The 19,693-nt window shown below is 51.4% G+C and overlaps 3 protein-coding genes across 7 annotated transcripts in view; 1 reads left to right on the top strand and 2 right to left on the bottom strand.

Annotated features, from left to right (window-relative positions):
- Positions 1-1,482, top strand: part of LOC101169096 (endophilin-A3) — a 7,329-nt gene extending 5,847 nt beyond the window's left edge. For 2 of the 5 annotated variants that reach the window (XM_023953798.1, XM_023953802.1), the window contains exons 9-11: positions 241-243; positions 595-657; positions 731-1,482. In XM_023953798.1, coding sequence (XP_023809566.1) covers positions 241-243; positions 595-657; positions 731-936 — 272 coding nt within the window. In that variant the 3' untranslated portion in view covers positions 937-1,482. The remainder of the gene's footprint in view (positions 1-240; positions 244-594; positions 658-730) is intronic. The other 3 variants (XM_023953800.1, XM_023953801.1, XM_023953799.1) reach the window with 3 other exon arrangements.
- A 218-nt stretch (positions 1,483-1,700) lies between these two features.
- LOC101168849 (gap junction delta-2 protein-like) lies at positions 1,701-2,697 on the bottom strand. Its single transcript, XM_023953804.1, has one exon. It carries the CDS (start codon positions 2,695-2,697, stop codon positions 1,714-1,716), a length of 984 nt encoding a protein of 327 aa, XP_023809572.1. The 3' UTR covers positions 1,701-1,713.
- A 2,219-nt stretch (positions 2,698-4,916) lies between these two features.
- LOC101168604 (lamin-L(III)) lies at positions 4,917-10,872 on the bottom strand. Its single transcript, XM_023953797.1, has 11 exons — positions 10,384-10,872; positions 9,302-9,458; positions 8,166-8,291; positions 7,917-8,087; positions 7,715-7,840; positions 7,015-7,235; positions 6,723-6,936; positions 6,422-6,529; positions 6,233-6,349; positions 6,061-6,165; positions 4,917-4,998 (listed from the first exon to the last, which is right to left on the bottom strand). The coding sequence occupies exons 1-11, from the start codon at positions 10,734-10,736 to the stop codon at positions 4,963-4,965; spliced, it is 1,734 nt and encodes a 577-aa protein (XP_023809565.1). The 5' UTR covers positions 10,737-10,872; the 3' UTR covers positions 4,917-4,962.
- Between the last annotated feature and the right edge of the window lie 8,821 nt (positions 10,873-19,693).

Genomic DNA, 19,693 nt, shown 5'->3' with positions numbered 1-19,693 from the left:
CAGGCTAGCATTACTGTTAGCAGGCTAGCATAAGTGTTAGCAGGCTAGCATAAGTGTTAGCAGGCTATCATTAGTGTTAGCAGGCTAGCATTAGTTTTAGCAGGCTAGCATAATTGTTAGCAGGCTAGAATTAGTTTTAGCAGGCTAGCATAATTGTTAGCAGGCTAGCATAAGTGTTAGCAGGCTAGCATTAGTGTTAGCAGGCTAGCATTAGTGTTAGCAGGCTAGCATTAGTGTTAGCAGGTTAGCATCGGGGTTTGCATCCTAGCTAACACTACGATAGTCACAGGATAGTCTGCACCCTGTGGTCATGTGACCTATTGGTTTAGGCGCCATCTTGACCCAATATGACATCACCAACCCAGGAACAAGCCCGTCAGTGGTTGGGACACACCCACAGAGGCAGTTCATGACTGTCGTGTCATTAAAACGGCCACGCCCTCTTCTTAGCATAATTTATTCTCAGTACTGCAAATGGGCGGAGCCTATCGGTTTATCTCTGAGGGGAAGTTGGACTTTTAGATAAAACCCAGGACCAACACATCATTGCCATAAAGTATTGATTGACGGCCACGTTTCCATCTCTTCCAATAGGTCACATGACCTCCGCCGCCCTTTCGTGGCCAGAGAGCCCCCCCAGCAGAGGCGACTTTCCGGGTGAGGATTGCGTATCGGTTGGTCCGATGCTGCACAGCTGCAGAACCCCCCTAATGACCTCCTGTGTTTGCAGCAGAGGGGGAGGTCCCGGATCAGCCGTGCTGCCGCGCCCTGTACGACTTTGACCCCGAGAACGACGGCGAGCTGGGCTTCAGGGAGGGGGACACCATCATCCTCGCCAACCAGCTGGATCAGAACTGGTACGAGGGCATGATCAACGGAGACGCCGGCTTCTTCCCCGTCAACTACGTAGAGGTCATCATCCCCCTCCCTCAGTGACCTCTGGGGTCAGGGATCTTTTCTGACATAGAGGGTGGGGGTCTGTGACCTCTGACATGCTGGGCCTCTGCCTCTCCCAGCTGGTCTGGGAAGTCCTCTGTGAGGAACAGAGGAGCCAAACCGGATCCAGAACCAGACTTCAATCCACCAACGAGGGGGGGCCTGAAACATGTGTGCTTGGAGTCCTCTGTTTGACCCACAGCTGAGACGTCGGAGGTTCTTCAGAAGGTGGTGAGGTTCTAGACGGGCTGCAGATGTCCTCTGAAGGGTTCTGGAAAGTCCAAATACCGATCCGTGCGGCGTGACAGACAGAAGTGGGGGACGGTCTTCAGACGGGACGGTTGGTGTCTGCAAGGAAAGCATGAGAGCTTCCTCTGCACTGAGTCACTTTAATTCTCCATGATGTTCACGTTGTCATAGCAACAGTGGTTGCTCTGCGTGAACTCAGTCTGAACAGGATCCGAATGTCTGGAGGGTCCGACCTTGGACCTTCTGGTTCTGTAAATCCCTCTTCATGAAATCTGGGTTTAAATGTTTGAAGCTTCACTAAGCAACAGCTGGTTCTGTTTTGGAGATGTCTTTGGTTCCTCTTTGGGTTCTACAACTTGGACCGTGACGGATCGGTTCCGTGGACCCACCCAAGCGTCACCACTGAATCTGGCGGATCCGTGTGAAGCAGAAACGCAGCTCAGAACAGCTGCACTTGGAGGAGCTGTCCATCGGGTCAGAACAAAGTCCAAAACGTTCCCCATCCGACGCTCTGACGGCTCTCAGAGTCTAGATCCAGACCTCGGCGCTCCTCGTCTGTGCTCCTTTCTTGTTCTTTGGGGGGGAGTTCTCCCCCCTCTGGCGCTCCGGCCTCCCTGGTGGTTCTGAGGAAAAGCTCACGGCGCAGGTCCAGTCCGGCTGCTGGCCCCCCACCAGGTCCAGCGCGGGCAGGGAGGCGGTGCTGGTGAGGGACGGGCTGTCGGAGGGAAAGGGGTGGTACCCCCCCTTCCTGGCGGCGCGGCCCCCCCACGCCCCCCCCTCCTTCAGACGGGCCGCCCGCCGGATCTTCTTCCAGCCCAGGTGGTTGAGCTCCAGCAGGTTGAGGAAGACGCAGAAGACGCCCACGGCGAACATGAAGAGCAGGAAGACGGTCTTCTCCGTGGGTCTGGACACGAAGCAGTCCACCGGCTGGCTGCAGGGCTGCGACCGGCACAGGAAGTGGACCGGAACCCGGAACCCGAAGAGCTTCCACTGCGCCACCACGAACACCACCTCCAGCAGAGCTCGCAGGCACACGTGGAGCACGTAGCATTTGGACAGGACCCCCCCTGAGGTCCGGGGTCCTGCCGGGTCCCCCCCCTGGTGGTCCAGAACATCCTCCAGACTGTGTCCCAGGTGTTTGTGGGAGGGGACGGAGCAGCTGTCGGAGTCGCAGCTGCGGTCGTACGGCGCGCGGCGGTGCGGCGGCTTGGACAGACTGTGCCAGGTGTAGATGATGAAGCAGAGCGACGGCGTGGACACGCTGATGATGTGGAAGACCCAGAAGCGCGGCTGCGAGATGGGGGCGAAGGCGTCGTAGCAGACGGTGGAGCATCCCGGCTGCAGCGTGTTGCACACAAACATCTCCTGCTCGTCCGTGTACACTTCCTCGGTCGCCACGGCGACGATGAGCAGCCTGAAGATGACCATGACGGTGAGCCACAGACGGCCAATCATGGTGGAGTGATGGTGGACGGCGTCCAGCAGGCGTTTGAGGAGAGTCCACTCCGTCATGCTGGAGAAGCAGCGGCCCGCTCTGGACGGATCCACCACTAGGGTCCGGACGACCCGACCCGGGTCCTTAAAGAAAGTGTCCCCCTCTTAGCTGAAGTCCGCCGATCCCTGAGCGCTCAGAGGGAGGAGCTCCTCCCATCCTCAGATAAGGAGGTCCTCTTCATCAGCTCCCTGACGTGTGGCGACCCGTTTTGGAACCGGCTCCTGTCCTTCCCAGACGCCCCGCTGATGGTGTGACCTGATAAACGGTTCCCCACGGGAACACCCGCTGGCAGAGGACCTCCTCTGCTCCTCCTATCTGGCTGGAGAAAAGCTCCAGGAGGCGGGCCGTCCCGATAAAGCCTCCGTCTCCAGCCCTCGCCGGCGCTGACACCAGCTGACTCCGCCCACGCTGGAGGCCCCAGGCAGGCCGAGGTCCAGACAACCTGGGAGCCCCCTCCCAAACAGACGACGTGCACTAAAACTCTCCTTAGTCCTGGACCCCCCTCCCAACTCATCTCCACTTCACAGATCTAACAATAACTCAGTGGGGGGGGGGGGGGGGGGCAGGAGAAGATTCCTCAGTTCCCCCCTTCAAATCATAATCAGGAGCAGATAGAAACCTGCTGTTTGTTGTGACTCAGCAACGGAAAGGGGGCGGGGCCACCGTCTCCTAGCCCCGCCCCTTTCTGAAGCAGACCAGCAGATCCATGAACGTCTTTGTTTTCCTGGTCGGAGCTGGAATCTGGACCAGAACGGGATGGATGGATCTGATGCTGCTGCTGGTTCTGTTGCACAGTTAATGCTAGGTTGAGGGTGTGGGGGGGGGCTGTAAGCTAGAGGGAGAGCGGAAACCAGGGGGTTCAAACTCGGTCGCTCAGATGGTCAACATCTAGAACACGCTGAAGGTCACGGCCGTTTTTTGAACTAAACTTGAATGAAAGACCAAATAATCAGGAATAAATCAACTTGAACCTTAAATGTCTCCATACATGTGCAGTGATCAGTATTAACACCTACGGGGGGGGGGCATTGGTTGCAAACGTTCATTTTCTAACAAATGAATTCAATGTTGCAGAAATGAGAAAACGCCAAAACCCCAACGAACAGGCCGTCAACCACAGGTGAGCCCCTCCCATTTCATGCTGTCAGCACCGGCTCCCCACGAAGACGAGGCTTATGTTGGACGTCAGAGCGGCTCAGAGGACGGAGACGTCCAGAGCGTCTCCTCCTGAGAACATCGGTGTTCTCCAGGAAAACGTCCTTCAACCTCTGAATGAACTGAGGGGATGCGGCGCCACCTGCAGGCGGCAGACGGTGAAAGGAGTCATGACGGCGTGAAGACTGGGGGGGGACGTCTTCAGACTGGGGGGACATCTTCAGACTGGGGGGACGTCTTCAGACTGGGGGGGGCGTCTTCAGACTGGGGGGGACGTCTTCAGACTGGGGGGACGTCTTCAGACTGGGGGGACGTCTTCAGACTGGGGGGGACATCTTCAGACTGGGGGGGGACGTCTTCAGACTGGGGGGGGACGTCTTCAGACTGGGGGGGGACGTCTTCAGACTGGGGGGACGTCATCAGACTGGGGGGACGTCTTCAGACTGGGGGGGGCGTCTTCAGACTGGGGGGACATCTTCAGACTGGGGGGACATCTTCAGACTGGGGGGACATCTTCAGACTGGGGGGACGTCTTCAGACTGGGGGGACGTCTTCAGACTGGGGGGACGTCTTCAGACTGGGGGGACGTCTTCAGACTGGGGGGACATCTTCAGACTGGGGGGACGTCTTCTGACTGGGGGGGACGTCTTCAGACTGGGAGGACGTCTTCAGACTGGGGGGACGTCATCAGACTGGGGGGGACATCTTCAGACTGGGGGGACGTCTTCAGACTGGGGGGACGTCTTCAGACTGGGGGGACGTCTTCAGACTGGGGGGGGACGTCTTCAGACTGGGGGGACGTCTTCAGACTGGGGGGGACGTCTTCAGATGGGGGGACGTCTTCAGACTGGGGGGACGTCTTCAGACTGGGGGGACATCTTCAGACTGGGGGGACATCATCAGACTGGGGGGAACGTCTTCAGACTGGGGGGACATCATCAGACTGGGGGGACATCATCAGACTGGGGGGGACGTCTTCAGACAGGACCACGTCTGTGGGACGTCGGTTCTCTCAGCCTCACGTCTGGAGGCAGAAACCCTCAGATCATGAAGACACCGTGAGGTTTAGAGTGAAAACACGTTTAGATTTTAAAAAACTTTATTGAATTTTGATTTATTGTTTTAAATCACATGACGGCACAGCTGGCCTCCTTGGAGAGTTCCTGTTGGGAGAAAGGAGGCCGTCAGCAGAACACTCAGCTCAGAATCAGTCACCGTCGTTTGGTTGACCTCCACGCGGCGCCACCAAAGCAGGCGGCAGCCGCCACGTTGACCCAAACGCATCTGTCCACCTTCCAGGAGCCGGGCCTGCAGCGGCCCACCACAGGAACCAAGCTCAGACCTGAACCATGGACTGTACATGAGAGCTGGACTGAGGGACCCCTCCCCCCGCATTCTGAACCGCAGGTACCTGCAAGAGCGGTCAGACTAACCACTCGACCTTTAACATCTTGGAAATCCTTATTTTTTCGGGACATTTTTCTGTAGGTCAAGTTACTCAAGTTGTAAACTGACCAATCAGAAGACTTGTTAAAAGTAGGGGGAGCCTACTTATGATCCACCGTCTCCTGAAGATAAAAATGCTGATGCTTTGTAAAACAAAAACAACAGTTTTTTGGCAAAAATTGTTCCGACGCAATGCATTGTGGTCTACATTCCCTGATCCAGTCAGCATTGATGCACACCGTTTTTTACAGAGACTTCTGGGAAATTTCTAGGGTTCTGGATTTTGGAATTGTAGATTCAGACAAACTAGAACTTGGAAAACGCTCTGTAGAGTGGCCAGTAAAGAACTCTGACACGTCCAAAGTCTGGAACAGTCGATGCTGCTGAATAAAAGCCTCCAGATCAAAATATCTTATTGTGAAATTCTGGGGGAGAAAGTCATCTTAGACTGATCTGGGACGGTTTTCTGCAGCGGCCAAAGGAAGTGGTGAGGGCAGCGTCCTGTGGGGGTTTGGGTCTGATCCTCAGTGGCCGTGAGGGTTCAAACACGGAACTTTGTGGGACGTTCATCCAGGAAGAGACTCCGGAACATCCGTTTACTTTTATCAGTGAAGCCATTTTCTGTCAAACTGACTTCCTGGACATCTGAATGCATCTAGCTGGAGGCCACGCCCCTCTGCAACCCCCCCCTCCCCACATTCCTTCTCTTCAGGAGGAACCAGCGCTCAGCCTCCAGCCTCTGCTCCGTTCTCAGCCTCTGGCTGAGCAGGTGCGTTTACCTTCCGGTGGAAGTGCCGGCCGTCACTTCCTGCGATGAAGACGTCGTCAAAGTCGAGGTCGTCCTCGTCTCCGGTCTGGACGCTCACCCGGCAGTCGGACTCCTCCTGCGGGACAGAAGCCGGTTGATGCTGCAGACCTCGGCGGTGCCGATGCTGGACTTCCTCCACCCACCTCATGGCTGGGGTTCAGCAGGACGACCCTCATGTCACCGACGGCCCCCCACGACCCGTTGTTCTCCAGCACCATGTCTCCGGGCTCCGCTTCATCTGCTGCTCCTGAGGACCAGATCTGACGGGACAACAGGAGCTGGAGGTGGGTTTCATCAGGAGGCCCCTCTGAAGATCTCCCAGCAGTACTCACGGTGAGGGTCTGCCCCCCAGCAAGGACGCAGGACGGGGGGAATTGGAAAGAGACGTCTCCAGAATGTGGATAGACGCGGCGAACGACCCAACCACCGAGCGGCTGCTCCTGGAGGAGGAGAGAAGACGAACATCACGGTTCAGTACAAGAACGCCTGGAGGTCATGGAGGTCATGGAGGTCATGGTTCCCAGCAACCAATCAGTCAAACAGATCTGAGTGAGGACCACGTCTGATGGAGCAGCAGGTTCAGACGTCCCGCCTGGGTGGACCTCGTCCTGGAGATGTTCCTCTCAGTCTCACCTGGTCAGAGTTGTTCTGGATTTGAACGTATTTCCCGCCCACGTCCACCTCGGCCACCGTCACGCCTCCTTTCCTCGTGGACCGGCGGCATATCTTGTAGGCAGGAGAACTTCTGGTGGCTTCTTCGTGTTTCCTCTTCTTCCCGCGGAGCTGGTGGTGCTCCTGAACGCGAGCAACGCTGGTGTGCCTGGGGGGGGTGGGAGACAGCTGCAACCTGGAGAACAGGAGGCGACACTGAAGACGCCTGAAGGAGTCCCGCCGCCCCGCCCCGCCCCGACCGCGGTCCACCCACCTCTGCTCCTCCACCTCCAGCATCTTCCTGTAGGCGTTGATCTCCATGTCCAGAGCCAGCTTGACATCCAGGAGGTTCTGGTGGTTCTCCAGCTGGCTGTTCATCTGGGTTCTCATGCTCAGCAGCTCCCGCTCCTTCAGACTCAACCTCTGCTGCCAGGCGTCCCGCTCCTGGTCCAGAGTCCTCTGCAGCTCCTGGAACCGTTCTTCCAGAACCAGTTTCTACAGCAGGAGACAAGGTGGAACGCGATAACCGTAAAGATCAGAGGAATCCAGACTTCTGACCAGATCTACACAATGTTCCTGGAAGGTTCTGATCCAACAGAACTGCAGATCCCGGACAGAGACTCTTTAGAGACCCGAAGAACAGACAAGCTGGTCCACTTGAACACACCATGTTCTGGTGTTCCAAAAGAAAAGAGTCTGATTTTATCAAACGTCAATATTCTGTGCAATGGAGAACCATCATAGAAGAGCTTCAGAGCAGCAGAACCTCTGCGGTTCTGAAAAACCCGGTTTGGATCTCAGAACATCTTCAGTCACTGACTATTTCAACCTCTGTGGGTTTTCCTCCTTTGAACTGAAGAAACCTCCAGACTTTAGGAGCTCTGGCTCTTTTCACTCTGAACAGAACTGTGGTTCTGCTCCAGTTTCAGCTCATTTGTTGGTGTCCGGTTCTCTGAGGAACCAGCAGATCTTACGTCTTTCTGGTTCTGCTGGAGCTGCGAGCGGAGCGACTCCAGCTTCTCCCTGGAGGCCTCCAGCTCCTCTCTGGCGGTCGACACGGAGACGCCGTTCTCCTCGGCGGCCTGCTGGGCGTTCTGCAGCTGAAGGAGGAGCAGAGTGACGGACAGGTCCTCACAGCCCCCCCCCCCCCCCCCCCCTCCTGAGGAAACCCTGAACCTTGGTGCTGAAGGTCTTCTCCATGGCCTCCTTGTACTGCTGCAGTTGGAGGGTGTGGTCTTCTCGCAGCTGCTGCATGGTCTCCGCCAGTTTGCTCTCGAACTCTCGCCGTCGTCCCGACTCCACCTCCACCAGACGGGTCTCCTGCCGGCTCCGGACCTCCAGGATCTCCTGTGGAGAACAGAGCGAGACGTTCCGTGTTCCTCTGCTCAGACGCTGGCCAGAACTTTGAGGAGGTTCTGGTCTCACCTGTCTGCTGATGTTCTTCTGGAGTTCCAGCTGTTCCTTCAGCGTTTGGACCTGGTTCTCCATTTCCACCCGTCTTAGGATCTCAGAACTCAGCTGGTTCTTCGTCTCGGCCAGCAAACGCTCCGCCTGGAGACCAACAGGAGTCACTTTTCTGTCAATCACACAAACTCCGCCTTCTCCCTCCAAACAAGAAGTTTGTCCGCGAGCAGAACCGGGCTCTGCAGCGTCACGGACTCGTGAGTCCAAAACCACAGCCAAAGGTCAGGGCGTGGACACGCCCCCACGCTCTGATACTCCCTCCTGAACTCGCCACAGCACTCATTTAAACCATCGACTGCATCAGAGAACTCCGCCCCCCTGGGTTCCAAACAGGAAGTGGCTCCAGAAAGCCAAACTCCCAGACGACGGAGAGATGAAGAGCTGTCAGTCGTTCTATTGGTCAGAAGAACCGTTCTGGATCTGATACCTTTAGTAACATCTTTGTATTTTCTCTGTGGTTCAACTTCTTCAAGTCATAAACTGACCAATCAGAGGCTTTGGTAAAAGTAGGCGGAGCCTGCTGGTTAAATGTTTATCGGAATCTACCGAGCAGCTTTCAGTGGACTTCCAACAAGCTCACCTCTGATTGGTGGTTGCCATAGAAACGTGACTCACACAGACGCCGACCATCAGTGTCATCTGGCTCCAAGATGGCGACGCCCGTAGCTGGACTGAACCATTTCCTATGGATGATGTCACAGCTGCTCAGTCCAGTTCTCTGATTCAGTCGATTTAAACACAATTTCCCAGAATCCAACTGTTTTTTAGAGGTTTTTTGTTTCTAAATTAACAGATTACCAAACGTCTAAACATGTAAGGACCTTCTCTAACGTTTGACATAAATCATCTCCACAGCCGCACCTTCATCCAACCACAACTTTGTTGTTTCCAGATTTTCTCCGGATACTTTTCCATCTTGCCAAAGATCTGCTGAGAATGGACCTGAGGAACCCCACAGGATGGAGCGGGCTTTAGAACAGCCGGTTCTGGACCTTCACGGAGCAGGGAACCGCTACAGGCTGAGAGGAGCCTGAATCGTTTCTCCTCAGAGGAGGAGGAGGAGCGGCAGCGATGAAGAACGGAACACTCAAGCTCACGTTTTCCAGCTGGACCTGCAGGTCGGCCACCTCGCCGCCGAGTCTCCCGTTCTCCGACAGCAGTTTCCGGTTCTCCGCCTCCTTGGAGCTCAGGACGGCCTCCACTTTCCTCCTCTGAGTCACGGCGGCCGCCAGATCGTTCTCCTTCTTCTGGTTCCTGAAAGAGAGCAGAGGAACCGGACCTTTCAGAACTTAAGCGACAGAGGTCTGATCCGGGTGGTCTACGGACCCCCATCTGAGCTACTGTAACGAGAAGGGAGGGGGCATCTGAACCAATCCGGTTTCTGTGGAACCAGAATCTCCACCGAACCCAGACTGAAGGTTCTGTCAGGGGTCTTGGGCGTTAAACTACTAAACCACGCCCACTGAGAATAAGGTGCATCATGGGAGTTTGGTCTTTCGTGTTCAGGATTTGGGGTTTCCTGTGAGTTTGTGTTTTCTGATCAGAACCATGAGGGGGGAGTCAGAGGTCCGGTGAAGGTGATCAGAACCATGAGGGGGGAGTCAGAGGTCCGGTGAAGGTGATCAGAACCATGAGGGGGGAGTCAGAGGTCCGGTGAAGGAGATCAGAACCATGAGGGGGGAGTCAGAGGTCCGGTGAAGGTGATCAGAACCATGAGGGGGGAGTCAGAGGTCCGGTGAAGGTGATCAGAACCATGAGGGGGGAGTCAGAGGTCCAGTGAAGGTGATCAGAACCATGAGGGGGGAGTCAGAGGTCCGGTGAAGGTGATCAGAACCATGAGGGGGGAGTCAGAGGTCCAGTGAAGGTGATCAGAACCATGAGGGGGGAGTCAGAGGTCCGGTGAAGGTGATCAGAACCATGAGGGGGGAGTCAGAGGTCCAGTGAAGGTGATCAGAACCATGAGGGGGGAGTCAGAGGTCCGGTGAAGGTGATCAGTCTGAAACGGAATTCTGAAACGTTTGCTCTGAAGTTTCACTGGACTTCCGGTTGTTCAGTTTAACATTTCAGAATGGTGGGGGGTGGAGGGGAACCGTCGTTCCCTGACGGTTTTGGTTCCGTGGATTGAATGAGGCGCAGGAGCCCCCCGCGCGGGGGGCGGGGCTCGCGCGCGCGCGCCCACCTGCTCTGCAGCTTCAGGATGTCCTCGCGCTGGTTTCCCTGCTCTATCTGCAGGCGGGCCCGCTCCGCCGCCAGCTCGTCCAGCGCGCGGCGGACGTCGGCCAGCTCCTCCTCGTACAGCCGCCGCACGCCGCGCGTCTCCCGGGCGGTGGCCTCCTCCTGCTCCTGCAGCCGCAGCAGCATGGCGCCCTTCTCCTGCTCCAGCTCCTGGACCCGCTGGATGTAGTTGGCCAGGCGGTCGTTGAGGTGCCGCAGTTCCCCCCGCTCCTGGACGCGGGGCGGCTGGCCCGGGCTGGGGCTGCAGGCGCCTCGGCGGCCGCCGCGCGCGGCGGGGGTGGAGGTGGCGGAGGCCATGCTGGAGCGATCAGGGGGGACGGGCAGAGCTCAGGTGGCGAACCGTGAGCTGCGGCGGGAAATCCCACCTCTCTCTTTTCGGGTTCACGCGCACAGCTGATGCTGCTTAAATCTGATGAGTCACGCACAGAGCGCGTGCACGTCACCGGCAACGAGCGACGCAAGCACGTTGAAAATAAAACACCACGTGGAGGTCTGCGTCACAGCTCGGACCTTCAAAAGAACCGGGTCCCGGTCTGGAAGGTCCCGGTGTGATCCAGGCCTTCAGGCCCGAACCGGTCTAAGACTCGGACTGCAGCAGACTGAAGCACAGGAAGCTTTAATGAAACATGTTTGACAAGGTGAATGAAAGAAATAATCATTATGGTCTTTGACAAAGAAAAGTTCTGTTGGTCCGGATCGAGTCCTGGGGGGTATTCCAGGAAGCAGGTTCTGCTAGCTCCCACGATAAGTTTGAGGCTAAGGAAGTTGATAACCTCAGCTTTCTGTTCCAGAAATGGAGGTACGTTTCAGGGTAGGTCAAGTTGCCATAGCAACTCATGTTCTGAACATAACCTGGTCTGGAGCAGGTTTAGTTGAAGGTTAGTTTGTTTTCAGAGAGGTGAAGCAGCATGGCGTGTCCATTTGAAGATGATTTAGTGGATGAAGAAGCTCAGATAATACTTTTTCCACCATGAGAGGATGATAAGACCATATATGGATGCTGGAAAGAGAAACTTTATACTATGATCTAACTTCATTATTTGCTTTAGTTAAGATAAATCATTTTTTTAGTTAAGTCACCTTAAAAATAACACGTAGTTTTCAGACAGTTATTTTACTTTCATTCAAATTAATTCAATTAAGTAGGTGTAACTTTGGTGCTGCTGTTAGATCGGCACCGCAAGGGATTGTGGGATACCATTCCCTTTGCCTGTCTGGACGGATTTGGGTTTAAGTGTGGGTTTTTTACAAAATGTGTCTAGTTGTTTAACTGTTTTACTGTGTTTTGCTGAGTTATTTTGACTTACTAAGCTTATGTCTCTGCACCATGAGTGATAGGATGATGAGTTTATATAGCACCCCTACCATCTATCACTGTAACGACAATGACGGAAAATTCTTTAATCCATTTATGCACTCTGCATATTTTTTTCCCCGTCCTTTTTATTGTTATAAAAATAAGCATATATGCCGGCTTAAACGCAGATGAGAGTTCAAGAATTATAATTCCATTTTAATTCAATTTTATTTGTAGCCCAAAATCACAACAACAGTCGTCCCAATGGGCTTCGAAGTAAAACATGAACTCAAAAGGATCACGAATACAAAGAGTTCAATAGGAAAATACTAAAATGAACTAACAAACTGACTAAGCTATACTGGCATCCCTGCCCTTAGACCCCCCTTAATGAATTAAGATGGAAAAACATTTAATTGAATTGTAGTAATATGACATTTAGTTAGATAAATATGTAAATTAGAGTTGTGTAAACAATTATTGAGTTTTATAGACCTAAGAAATTAGGTTGAATAAGTTTAACTCAATTATTTGTTACCAATAGAAGTAATTCTTTTAAGGTGGCAAAATTGGATATGTTATATATATATATATGCGTCACAAGGAAAATGGAAATAAGATCAGAAACTCGTGCGTTTACTTTGTTCTTTTTCTCCAAGCAGAAACTCTTTCTTTTGCTGATGATGCAGCCGTGTTACTTTTTTGATGGACGTATAATCTTCATACGCCGTCATTAAAATCTCAGACTCCGTCTGACTGAAGTATAGCTCTCTCTTTTTTTCTCCACGCGTTTCCATGGTGACTCCAGAAATCTGTGATCCATTGAGAATGTCTTTATGTACCTGCCGTGCACGTGCGTTAACCCAGGGTTACCAAGTCGAGCGTAATTACGCCAACTCATATCCGGTCTTTGGAACCAACATACCCAGAGTAAGCAAGTTCAGGTGGATTTCAGCCAGAGTTCAGGGTTAAAGTCAGGGGAGTTTAAACGTGCTTCCTGGAATACCCCCCAGGGGTCGGGAACCATAAACAATCGCCACATATTTTGAAATGTAATTTGGTGAGAGCCTCACAATATGTTTCAAACTAAAAATACAAGTGAATGTGTGCATTTGATGTCATTTGAAAACGTTTAAAGTACAATAAGTCTGTGGATTCTTTTTTAATAACATTGTTGTTGTAGTGGACTGAGTTTAACTGGACGGCTGTTGGATCGCGTCCTAAATTCTGGAGTTCATTGAATGCATCAAGCAGAGATGCTGATTGGCCCTCAGTTCTGTCGATCAGCCTGTCGTTGGGGAGTTTGGACCAATGGGGTTCAGCTATGGGCCGAATAAGGAAAATAGGACAGCGGGAGGGGGGGGGGGTATAAAGTAGGGGGGGGCGCTCTCACCAGGAAAGATTCAGGAGTTTTTGAATTAGTTGTCTGGCGTTGGTTACGGCCTGCAGTGACCAGAATAAAGAACCTTAAAGGAGGTTAAGTCTCCGTGCCTCAGGGTGGGAAATAGACACTACAATATGCTGTTGCTGATAAATGATGAGCAGTTTTAGCATTAATGTGATTCTGGTGCTGCGTGGTGGTTCTGCTGATGGTCTAGTCTGGTTGATATGTGGTGAGTTTCAGCTTCCTGCAGGCGTTGGGACTTCCATCCGTTAACGTGATCGTAGGTCTGAATGTTCTGTAGAGGTGAGACAGACTGCTCACATGCAGACGTCAGTACAGCAACACCCAAACGCTGCAGTGTGGTATGTGACGGGCAGCGTCTTCTGATCAGAGCGCCGCCTCACCTTGCCGGCTGCGCCCACTACCCCTCCCCTTTTCAAAGATGGGAGCGCGCATCTGCCGGGACGCCAATCCACAGGTTTCAGGCCGTTACAGATTTGGGGATTTGATGTGCAATACATTAGGCTCTGAATTGACACCATACGTTACATTCTTGTTTTTATATAATTGAAGATTTGTCTGTGAGCCAGATGTGGCTCGAGAGCCATAGGTTCCCGACCCCTGCCTTAAACCCTCCTCGGTAAGGAAAAAGTCCTGAAAAAACGGATTCCACATAAAGGAGGGATTCTACCCCAGGACGGACAGGCGATGTGCCAGAACAGGTTAAAAGTTGATCAGTAGGATTGGACCTCGTCTCTCTCAGCTTCAGGACCGGAAATTGAAATCTGTTTGGTCTTGATTGAGCTTTAGAAAGTTCTCTCCCATCCACGTTTCAAGATCTGAAACACAACTTAGAAGCTCATCTTTGGGTCTCATAGCCACATAGAACTGGGTGTCATCAGCATAACGATGAAGGTTTCTGCCATGTCTCCTGATGACATCACTGTTGTAAAGACCGATAATCTGCGTGGAAGAACACCCCGCCCTAGCTGCAGGCACGAGCAGTGAAGGCGGAGCGTCGATCTGAAGCTAACATGAAAGCTGTAAAAACGTACATTAAGTAAAGAATTTTCCACTGATCTTTGTTGAAGATTTTCAGTTGACTCAAGATGTCTGCGATCACAGACGGAGCGGAAACTCCGGCTGAGGCTCCGGAGCTTCGCCTCGCGTCTGACTGCAGGACTCAGTTTAACAGAGACGTGCAGACGCCTCAATGAAAGTGGGTGGCCTCTTGTCGGACACTTTAACCTGGGTCATCTAGACCCACTAGACAGTGCTCTGAACCTTTTTTCTTCAATGATTTGTGATCTTCACTGGTGTCCATGGATTCCATGAAATCTTTCCACCTTTATCCACCTTTGTCATGGTTGGGAGAATACCTCAATGGAAGGGGGGGGGGTCATAGGATAGCACAAGGGTTACTGGAGAAGGCACATGGACTCAAACGGCCAAACATGGTTTTCAATCCATGTTTTTTAAAAACAACATGGGAGTTAGTGGAAAATGTTGAAAACTAAATTTTAGGCCTAAAATAATTATTTTTATGATCATTTTCACAGACAACATTTAATAACTGATCAAAGAAGCAGCCGTCGTTCCCGGCTCTCATGTTCACTGAACACCTTTAACTTTGCTTGACTTTCAGCCAACGCCGTATTCGGCTCCAGCTTTTCTTTTCTGCTGCTTCAAACTCGCTCCTGCTTTCTCTTTACTCATAGTAGCGCTGCGTGTTCCGCTTCCTGTGTCACTCGTGTAGAAGAATGGCGTCATGACGCTGTTCTCCGACCTGAAGGGGAACTGAGAGAACCAGTTCCTGCTTGTGAAATCCTCTGACAGTTTTAGGATGTCCTCTTCTTCTTCATTTATGGGGGCAATCGGAGCTCCTGCTCCGCTGCTGTCCAGGCTTTCCTGCTCCTCATTTTCTGATTTTTGCCTCAAAGCAGGTCTCTTGATCTAACGTCATCTTCCTCCAAAGGATTTGTGACTTCAGTATTCCAACTGTGAAACTCACTGACCACAGACCTAAACCCTTTTCCATGCGTCTTCCACATGTTTTGCATCATTTGTAGCAGGATGAAGCTGCACAGCTGCAGGTAACCCCTGACTACCTGGAAGCAATATGAAAATGTTTTGGCCCAACACCTGAGCACTTGGAGAGCGGTGCTCAAGCCCCGCCCATTTCCTGGTGGCTCACCCTCTGGGCTTCCTGGTGATGTGGAGATGCCGTCTCCCTGTGAGCCTGCTGTGGATTTCTGAATAAGTTCTTCCTGAAAAAGAGCTCTGGCATCCGGATCTCCCCTCTGCGCCCACGCCAGCTGAAGGCGTGGATGACTTTCCTCACTGCTCAGCTGATCCCTTTATTTGGTCTGAGCCTCTGCCTGTTTTGGTTTTAATATTTATGAATTGGTTGCTGCTGTTGCTGCAGTCAGCTTCAGCCAGTGGGCCACCAGCTCCACCTGTCCGCCCTGGGCTTCAGGCTGCACTCGGTGAGCTGGACACTCTTACCCCCCCCTTCAAGGTTCGGTGGACCTAGGAGCTGCTGAGAGGTGCCACGCCCTCCCAGATGTGCTGGTTTAGATTGTGGTTTTATGTTGTGTTGGTGTGTGAGTGGTCAGGGGGGGCACTGGTTGCTGTTTTTAGCCGTCCTAAAACCAAATTCTCCACTCCTGTTTTATACACCCCCCCCCTTCCTGTTAGGGCAGAGTGTGTGGACGGAGCGTGTCGGGCGACGGCGGTGCAGGCTCATTTGGGGCGTGTGTGTGGATTTAGTTTCTTCATGTGTGTGCGTGCCACAGAGGGGGGTGTTTTCTGGTTTTAATCTTTGGTTAGCGGTCTCTTCAACGTGGGCCGGTGTCGGTACCAAAACTGTTCGGCCTGCATAAGTGTTTGGGGGCCGGACACCATTGATGATGTCACACTACGGTAACCACACAAGGACAAACTACGTAGCGTGGAGATCTGCTCGGGCTCTACATGTTTTCATGTCACATTTCCTTTTGTAACCTCATAAGTCGTGTCTGACATTATTCTTTGTAGTGTTTATAGAGATTTTTCCACGACCCACTTTGTAAAAAGATCTGTGGCTGTTAGAACGAACCTGCTGCTCCACGGTAGCTAGCATGTCTCTGATCAGAGCAGCCCGACTCGTAGCTTCGTGTTTGCAGGCAGGGAGGGTGTTTTGTTACGGTGTGCGGTCCGGAGGGGGATTCTGACCGCCGACCGTCCGGCTGTTCTGCATGAGCGAGCTGCTGGACTCAGGAGAACCGGGTCTCCAGGGAGATTTGTGTCTCCGAGCAGAGAAGCGGCTTTGGGACGGTGTGTGCGCTAGCTAGCTTTTGAATGTACAGTCCTTAGAAACCATGCTAACAATCATGTGAATTCGTGTTTCTAGTCGGGTCCAGACAAAATAAAGGCTGATGTCATTCCAGTTTAAGGAAATCCAATACTAAATGTTGTTAGCGCTGCTAAATGTTGTTAGCATGGCTAAATGTTGTTAGCGCAGCTAAATGTTAGATCGGCTAAATTTTGTTAGCGCGGCTAAATGTTGTAAAGGCCGCTAAATGTTGTTAGCGCGGCTAAATGTTGTAAAGGCCGCTAAATGTTGTTAGCGCGGCTAAATGTTAGCGCTGCTAAATGTTGTTAGCGCGGCTAAATGTTGTTAGCGCTGCTAAATGTTGTTAGCGCGGCCAAATGTTGTAAAGGCCGCTAAATGTTGTTAGCGCGGCTAAATGTTGTAAAGGCCGCTAAATGTTGTTAGCGCGGCTAAATGTTAGCGCTGCTAAATGTTGTTAGCGCGGCTAAATGTTGTTAGCACTGCTAAATGTTGTTAGCGCGGCTAAATGTTGTAAAGGCCGCTAAATGTTGTTAGCGCGGCTAAATGTTGTAAAGGCTGCTAAATGTTGTTAGCGCGGCTAAATGTTAGCGCTGCTAAATGTTGTTAGCGCGGCTAAATGTTGTTAGCGCGGCTAAATGTTAGCGCTGCTAAATGTTGTTAGCGCGGCTAAATGTTGTTAGCGCTGCTAAATGTTGTAAGCGCGGCTAAATGTTGTAAAGGCCGCTAAATGTTGTTAGCGCGGCTAAATGTTGTAAAGGCTGCTAAATGTTGTTAGCGCTGCTAAATGTTGTAAGCGCGGCTAAATGTTGTAAAGGCCGCTAAATGTTGTTAGCGCGGCTAAATGTTGTAAAGGCCGCTAAATGTTGTTAGCGCGGCTAAATGTTGTAAAGGCCGCTAAATGTTGTTAGCGCGGCTAAATGTTAGCGCTGCTAAATGTCGTTAGCGCGGCTAAATGTTGTTAGCGCGGCTAAATGTTGTTAGCGCTGCTAAATGTTGTTAGCGCGGCTAAATGTTATATCGGCTAAATGTTGTTAGTGCGGCTAAATGTTGTTAGCATGGCTAAATGTTGTTAGCGCGGTTAAATGTTGTTAGCGCGGCTAAATGTTAGCGCTGCTAAATGTTGTTAGCGCGGCTAAATGTTGTTAGCGCGGCTAAATGTTGTTAGCGCTGCTAAATGTTGTTAGCGCGGCTAAATGTTATATCGGCTAAATGTTGTTAGTGCGGCTAAATGTTGTTAGCATGGCTAAATGTTGTTAGTACGGCTAAATGTTAGATCGGCTAAATGTTGTTAGTGCGGCCAAATGATGTTAGCACGGCTAAATGATGTTTGTGTGGCTACATTTTTTTAGCGCGTATTAACCTTATCTTAGCCCTTCTTCTGGGTCAGTTCTGCCAATAATAAAGCACTGGGCGCTTGGATTTAAAAAACTGTAAGCGAACATGAACTTAATAATAATCATAACAAAAATAAAAGCCTGTTTAGAGGATCATCTCGCTCGTTGGAGCTTTGTTTGTTTATAACAGAACCCATCATTTCTTCTTCTATGGTAGAACTGTAATTTGTCCAGACCACATGTGTCAAACCCAAGGCCCGCGGGCGAAATGTGGCCCGCCATGTCATTTTATGTGGCCCACGATTAGGGCTGTGACGATGACCTCATCACCGCATAACCGCACTTTTTTTTTTTTTTTCGAAAGTTCCGCACATGGTGCTTGATTGGAACTATAATAAACACATTAAACTCATTCATTTTTGGTGATAATTTACTCTTTCTGCTAGTCCTGTGTTCAGACTTTCCTTCTTTCTTTCAGACTGTTCTCTCCTTTTCTCCACCGCGCCTGTCACTCTCTCTCGTCGGCGAGCTCTCGCTGCCTCTGCTGCACGCAGCTCCCTTACACACACAGGCGCGATTTCAGAAGCACACATCCTCATTCTACAACAGGAAGTAGGAAATTCGCGAGGAAATACGACAAGTTTACTGCGTTCTAATTATTAATTTCCATTTGTATTCATTTCCTCCACAAGCTGCGTGCGTTCTTGAGTGCACGACAGAGGATTTTGTGTTGGGGGGGGATTACTGTTCTCCTTCACTCTCTGACACCAAACATGAACGCACGCTGTTAGATTTCCATGAATATCACTACATCATTTGTTTGGGAACTATCTTGTGCAATAAACAAAGGTGGAGCCTCCTGCCCCGCGTTCTTCATGGGTGTCTGGCTTCATGGCTACCAGAAAGGTGAAAAGGGTCTGCAGTCTGTTTATTACTGGGCAATAAATAATATTCTGAGAAGATGTCTGTACCAGAGAGGACAGGTAAAACTCGCGTGCAGCTAGAGAGCAGAAGAATCAACACGCACCCCCAACACAAGTGTGTGCGCACGGACACAGTCACAGTCAATCTACAACACCTATATAGTTAGTTCATTAGTTAGATAGGTAGTAGTTAGTTGTGACTATTATTTGTTAATAAGGAATACTACGCTGTAATTGTATTTATTTCTGATGCGGCCGTTGGGAGATTTTGTGGGGTTTTTGTGTGGGGGGGCTACGGTTAACTGCAACATGGCGCCCCCTGGTGGTTCATCACCGCGGTGATCAAAAATTGGACACTGTCACAGCTCTACCCGCGAGAGCATAAAAGTTTTTAATGACTTAAAATAAAAATTGGTGTGTATTTATTCATATTTAGGGGGAATGGGACTTGAAATATCAGATTGGGCAACTAAACATTAGGACTTAAAGCAAACATATGTTTTCTATGCAGCTGGAATTGTCACTTTAAAAAGTTAGAATAAATAAATAATGAGTTATTTAACATTAAGGAGCAGTTACATTTATTTTTCATTACATTTAGTTACATGTTTAAGTTCTATCCGGCCCTTTGAGGACAGACACTATGCTAATGTGGCCCTCAGTGAGTTTGACCCCCCTGGTCCAGACCAATCACTATCTGACACGTCATCGGACCAACGTACAGCCAATCAAATAGTGTGATGTCATCATTAGTCGCAGGACCCCGAACAGTTTTTGCAGGCAGAACACTTTTGGTACAGACACCGGCCCAGTTGGTGGGCCTCGGCTCTTGAAGGCTCTCCTCCCCGATCTTCCCTCCCCCGTGCTCCTTTGGGTTCCCTGTACGTCTGCTGCACCACTTGCCACAAGGTGGCGCTGTCTGCAGGATCAAACTTCAAGCTCTGCAGTAGAGCCCTGCGCGGGACTATTTTCTTCATCCCGC

This window comes from Oryzias latipes, chromosome 3 (genome assembly GCF_002234675.1).
Source record: "Oryzias latipes chromosome 3, ASM223467v1".
NCBI lineage: Eukaryota > Metazoa > Chordata > Actinopteri > Beloniformes > Adrianichthyidae > Oryzias > Oryzias latipes.
Note: the sequence above shows the minus strand (reverse complement) of the source record. Positions and strands in the feature narration are given on the sequence as shown.

Coding starts and splice junctions, on each gene's coding strand:
- LOC101168849 (XM_023953804.1), bottom strand. CDS start 2,697: ATGACGGAGTGGACTCTCCTCAAACGCCTGCTGGACGCCGTCCACCAT.
- LOC101168604 (XM_023953797.1), bottom strand. CDS start 10,736: ATGGCCTCCGCCACCTCCACCCCCGCCGCGCGCGGCGGCCGCCGAGGC. Junction 8,088..8,165: donor AGAAGAACATCAGCAGACAG/GTGAGACCAGAA, acceptor TGTTCTCCACAG/GAGATCCTGGAGGTCCGGAG. Junction 4,999..6,060: donor GCCGGCACTTCCACCGGAAG/GTAAACGCACCT, acceptor TTCTCCCAACAG/GAACTCTCCAAGGAGGCCAG.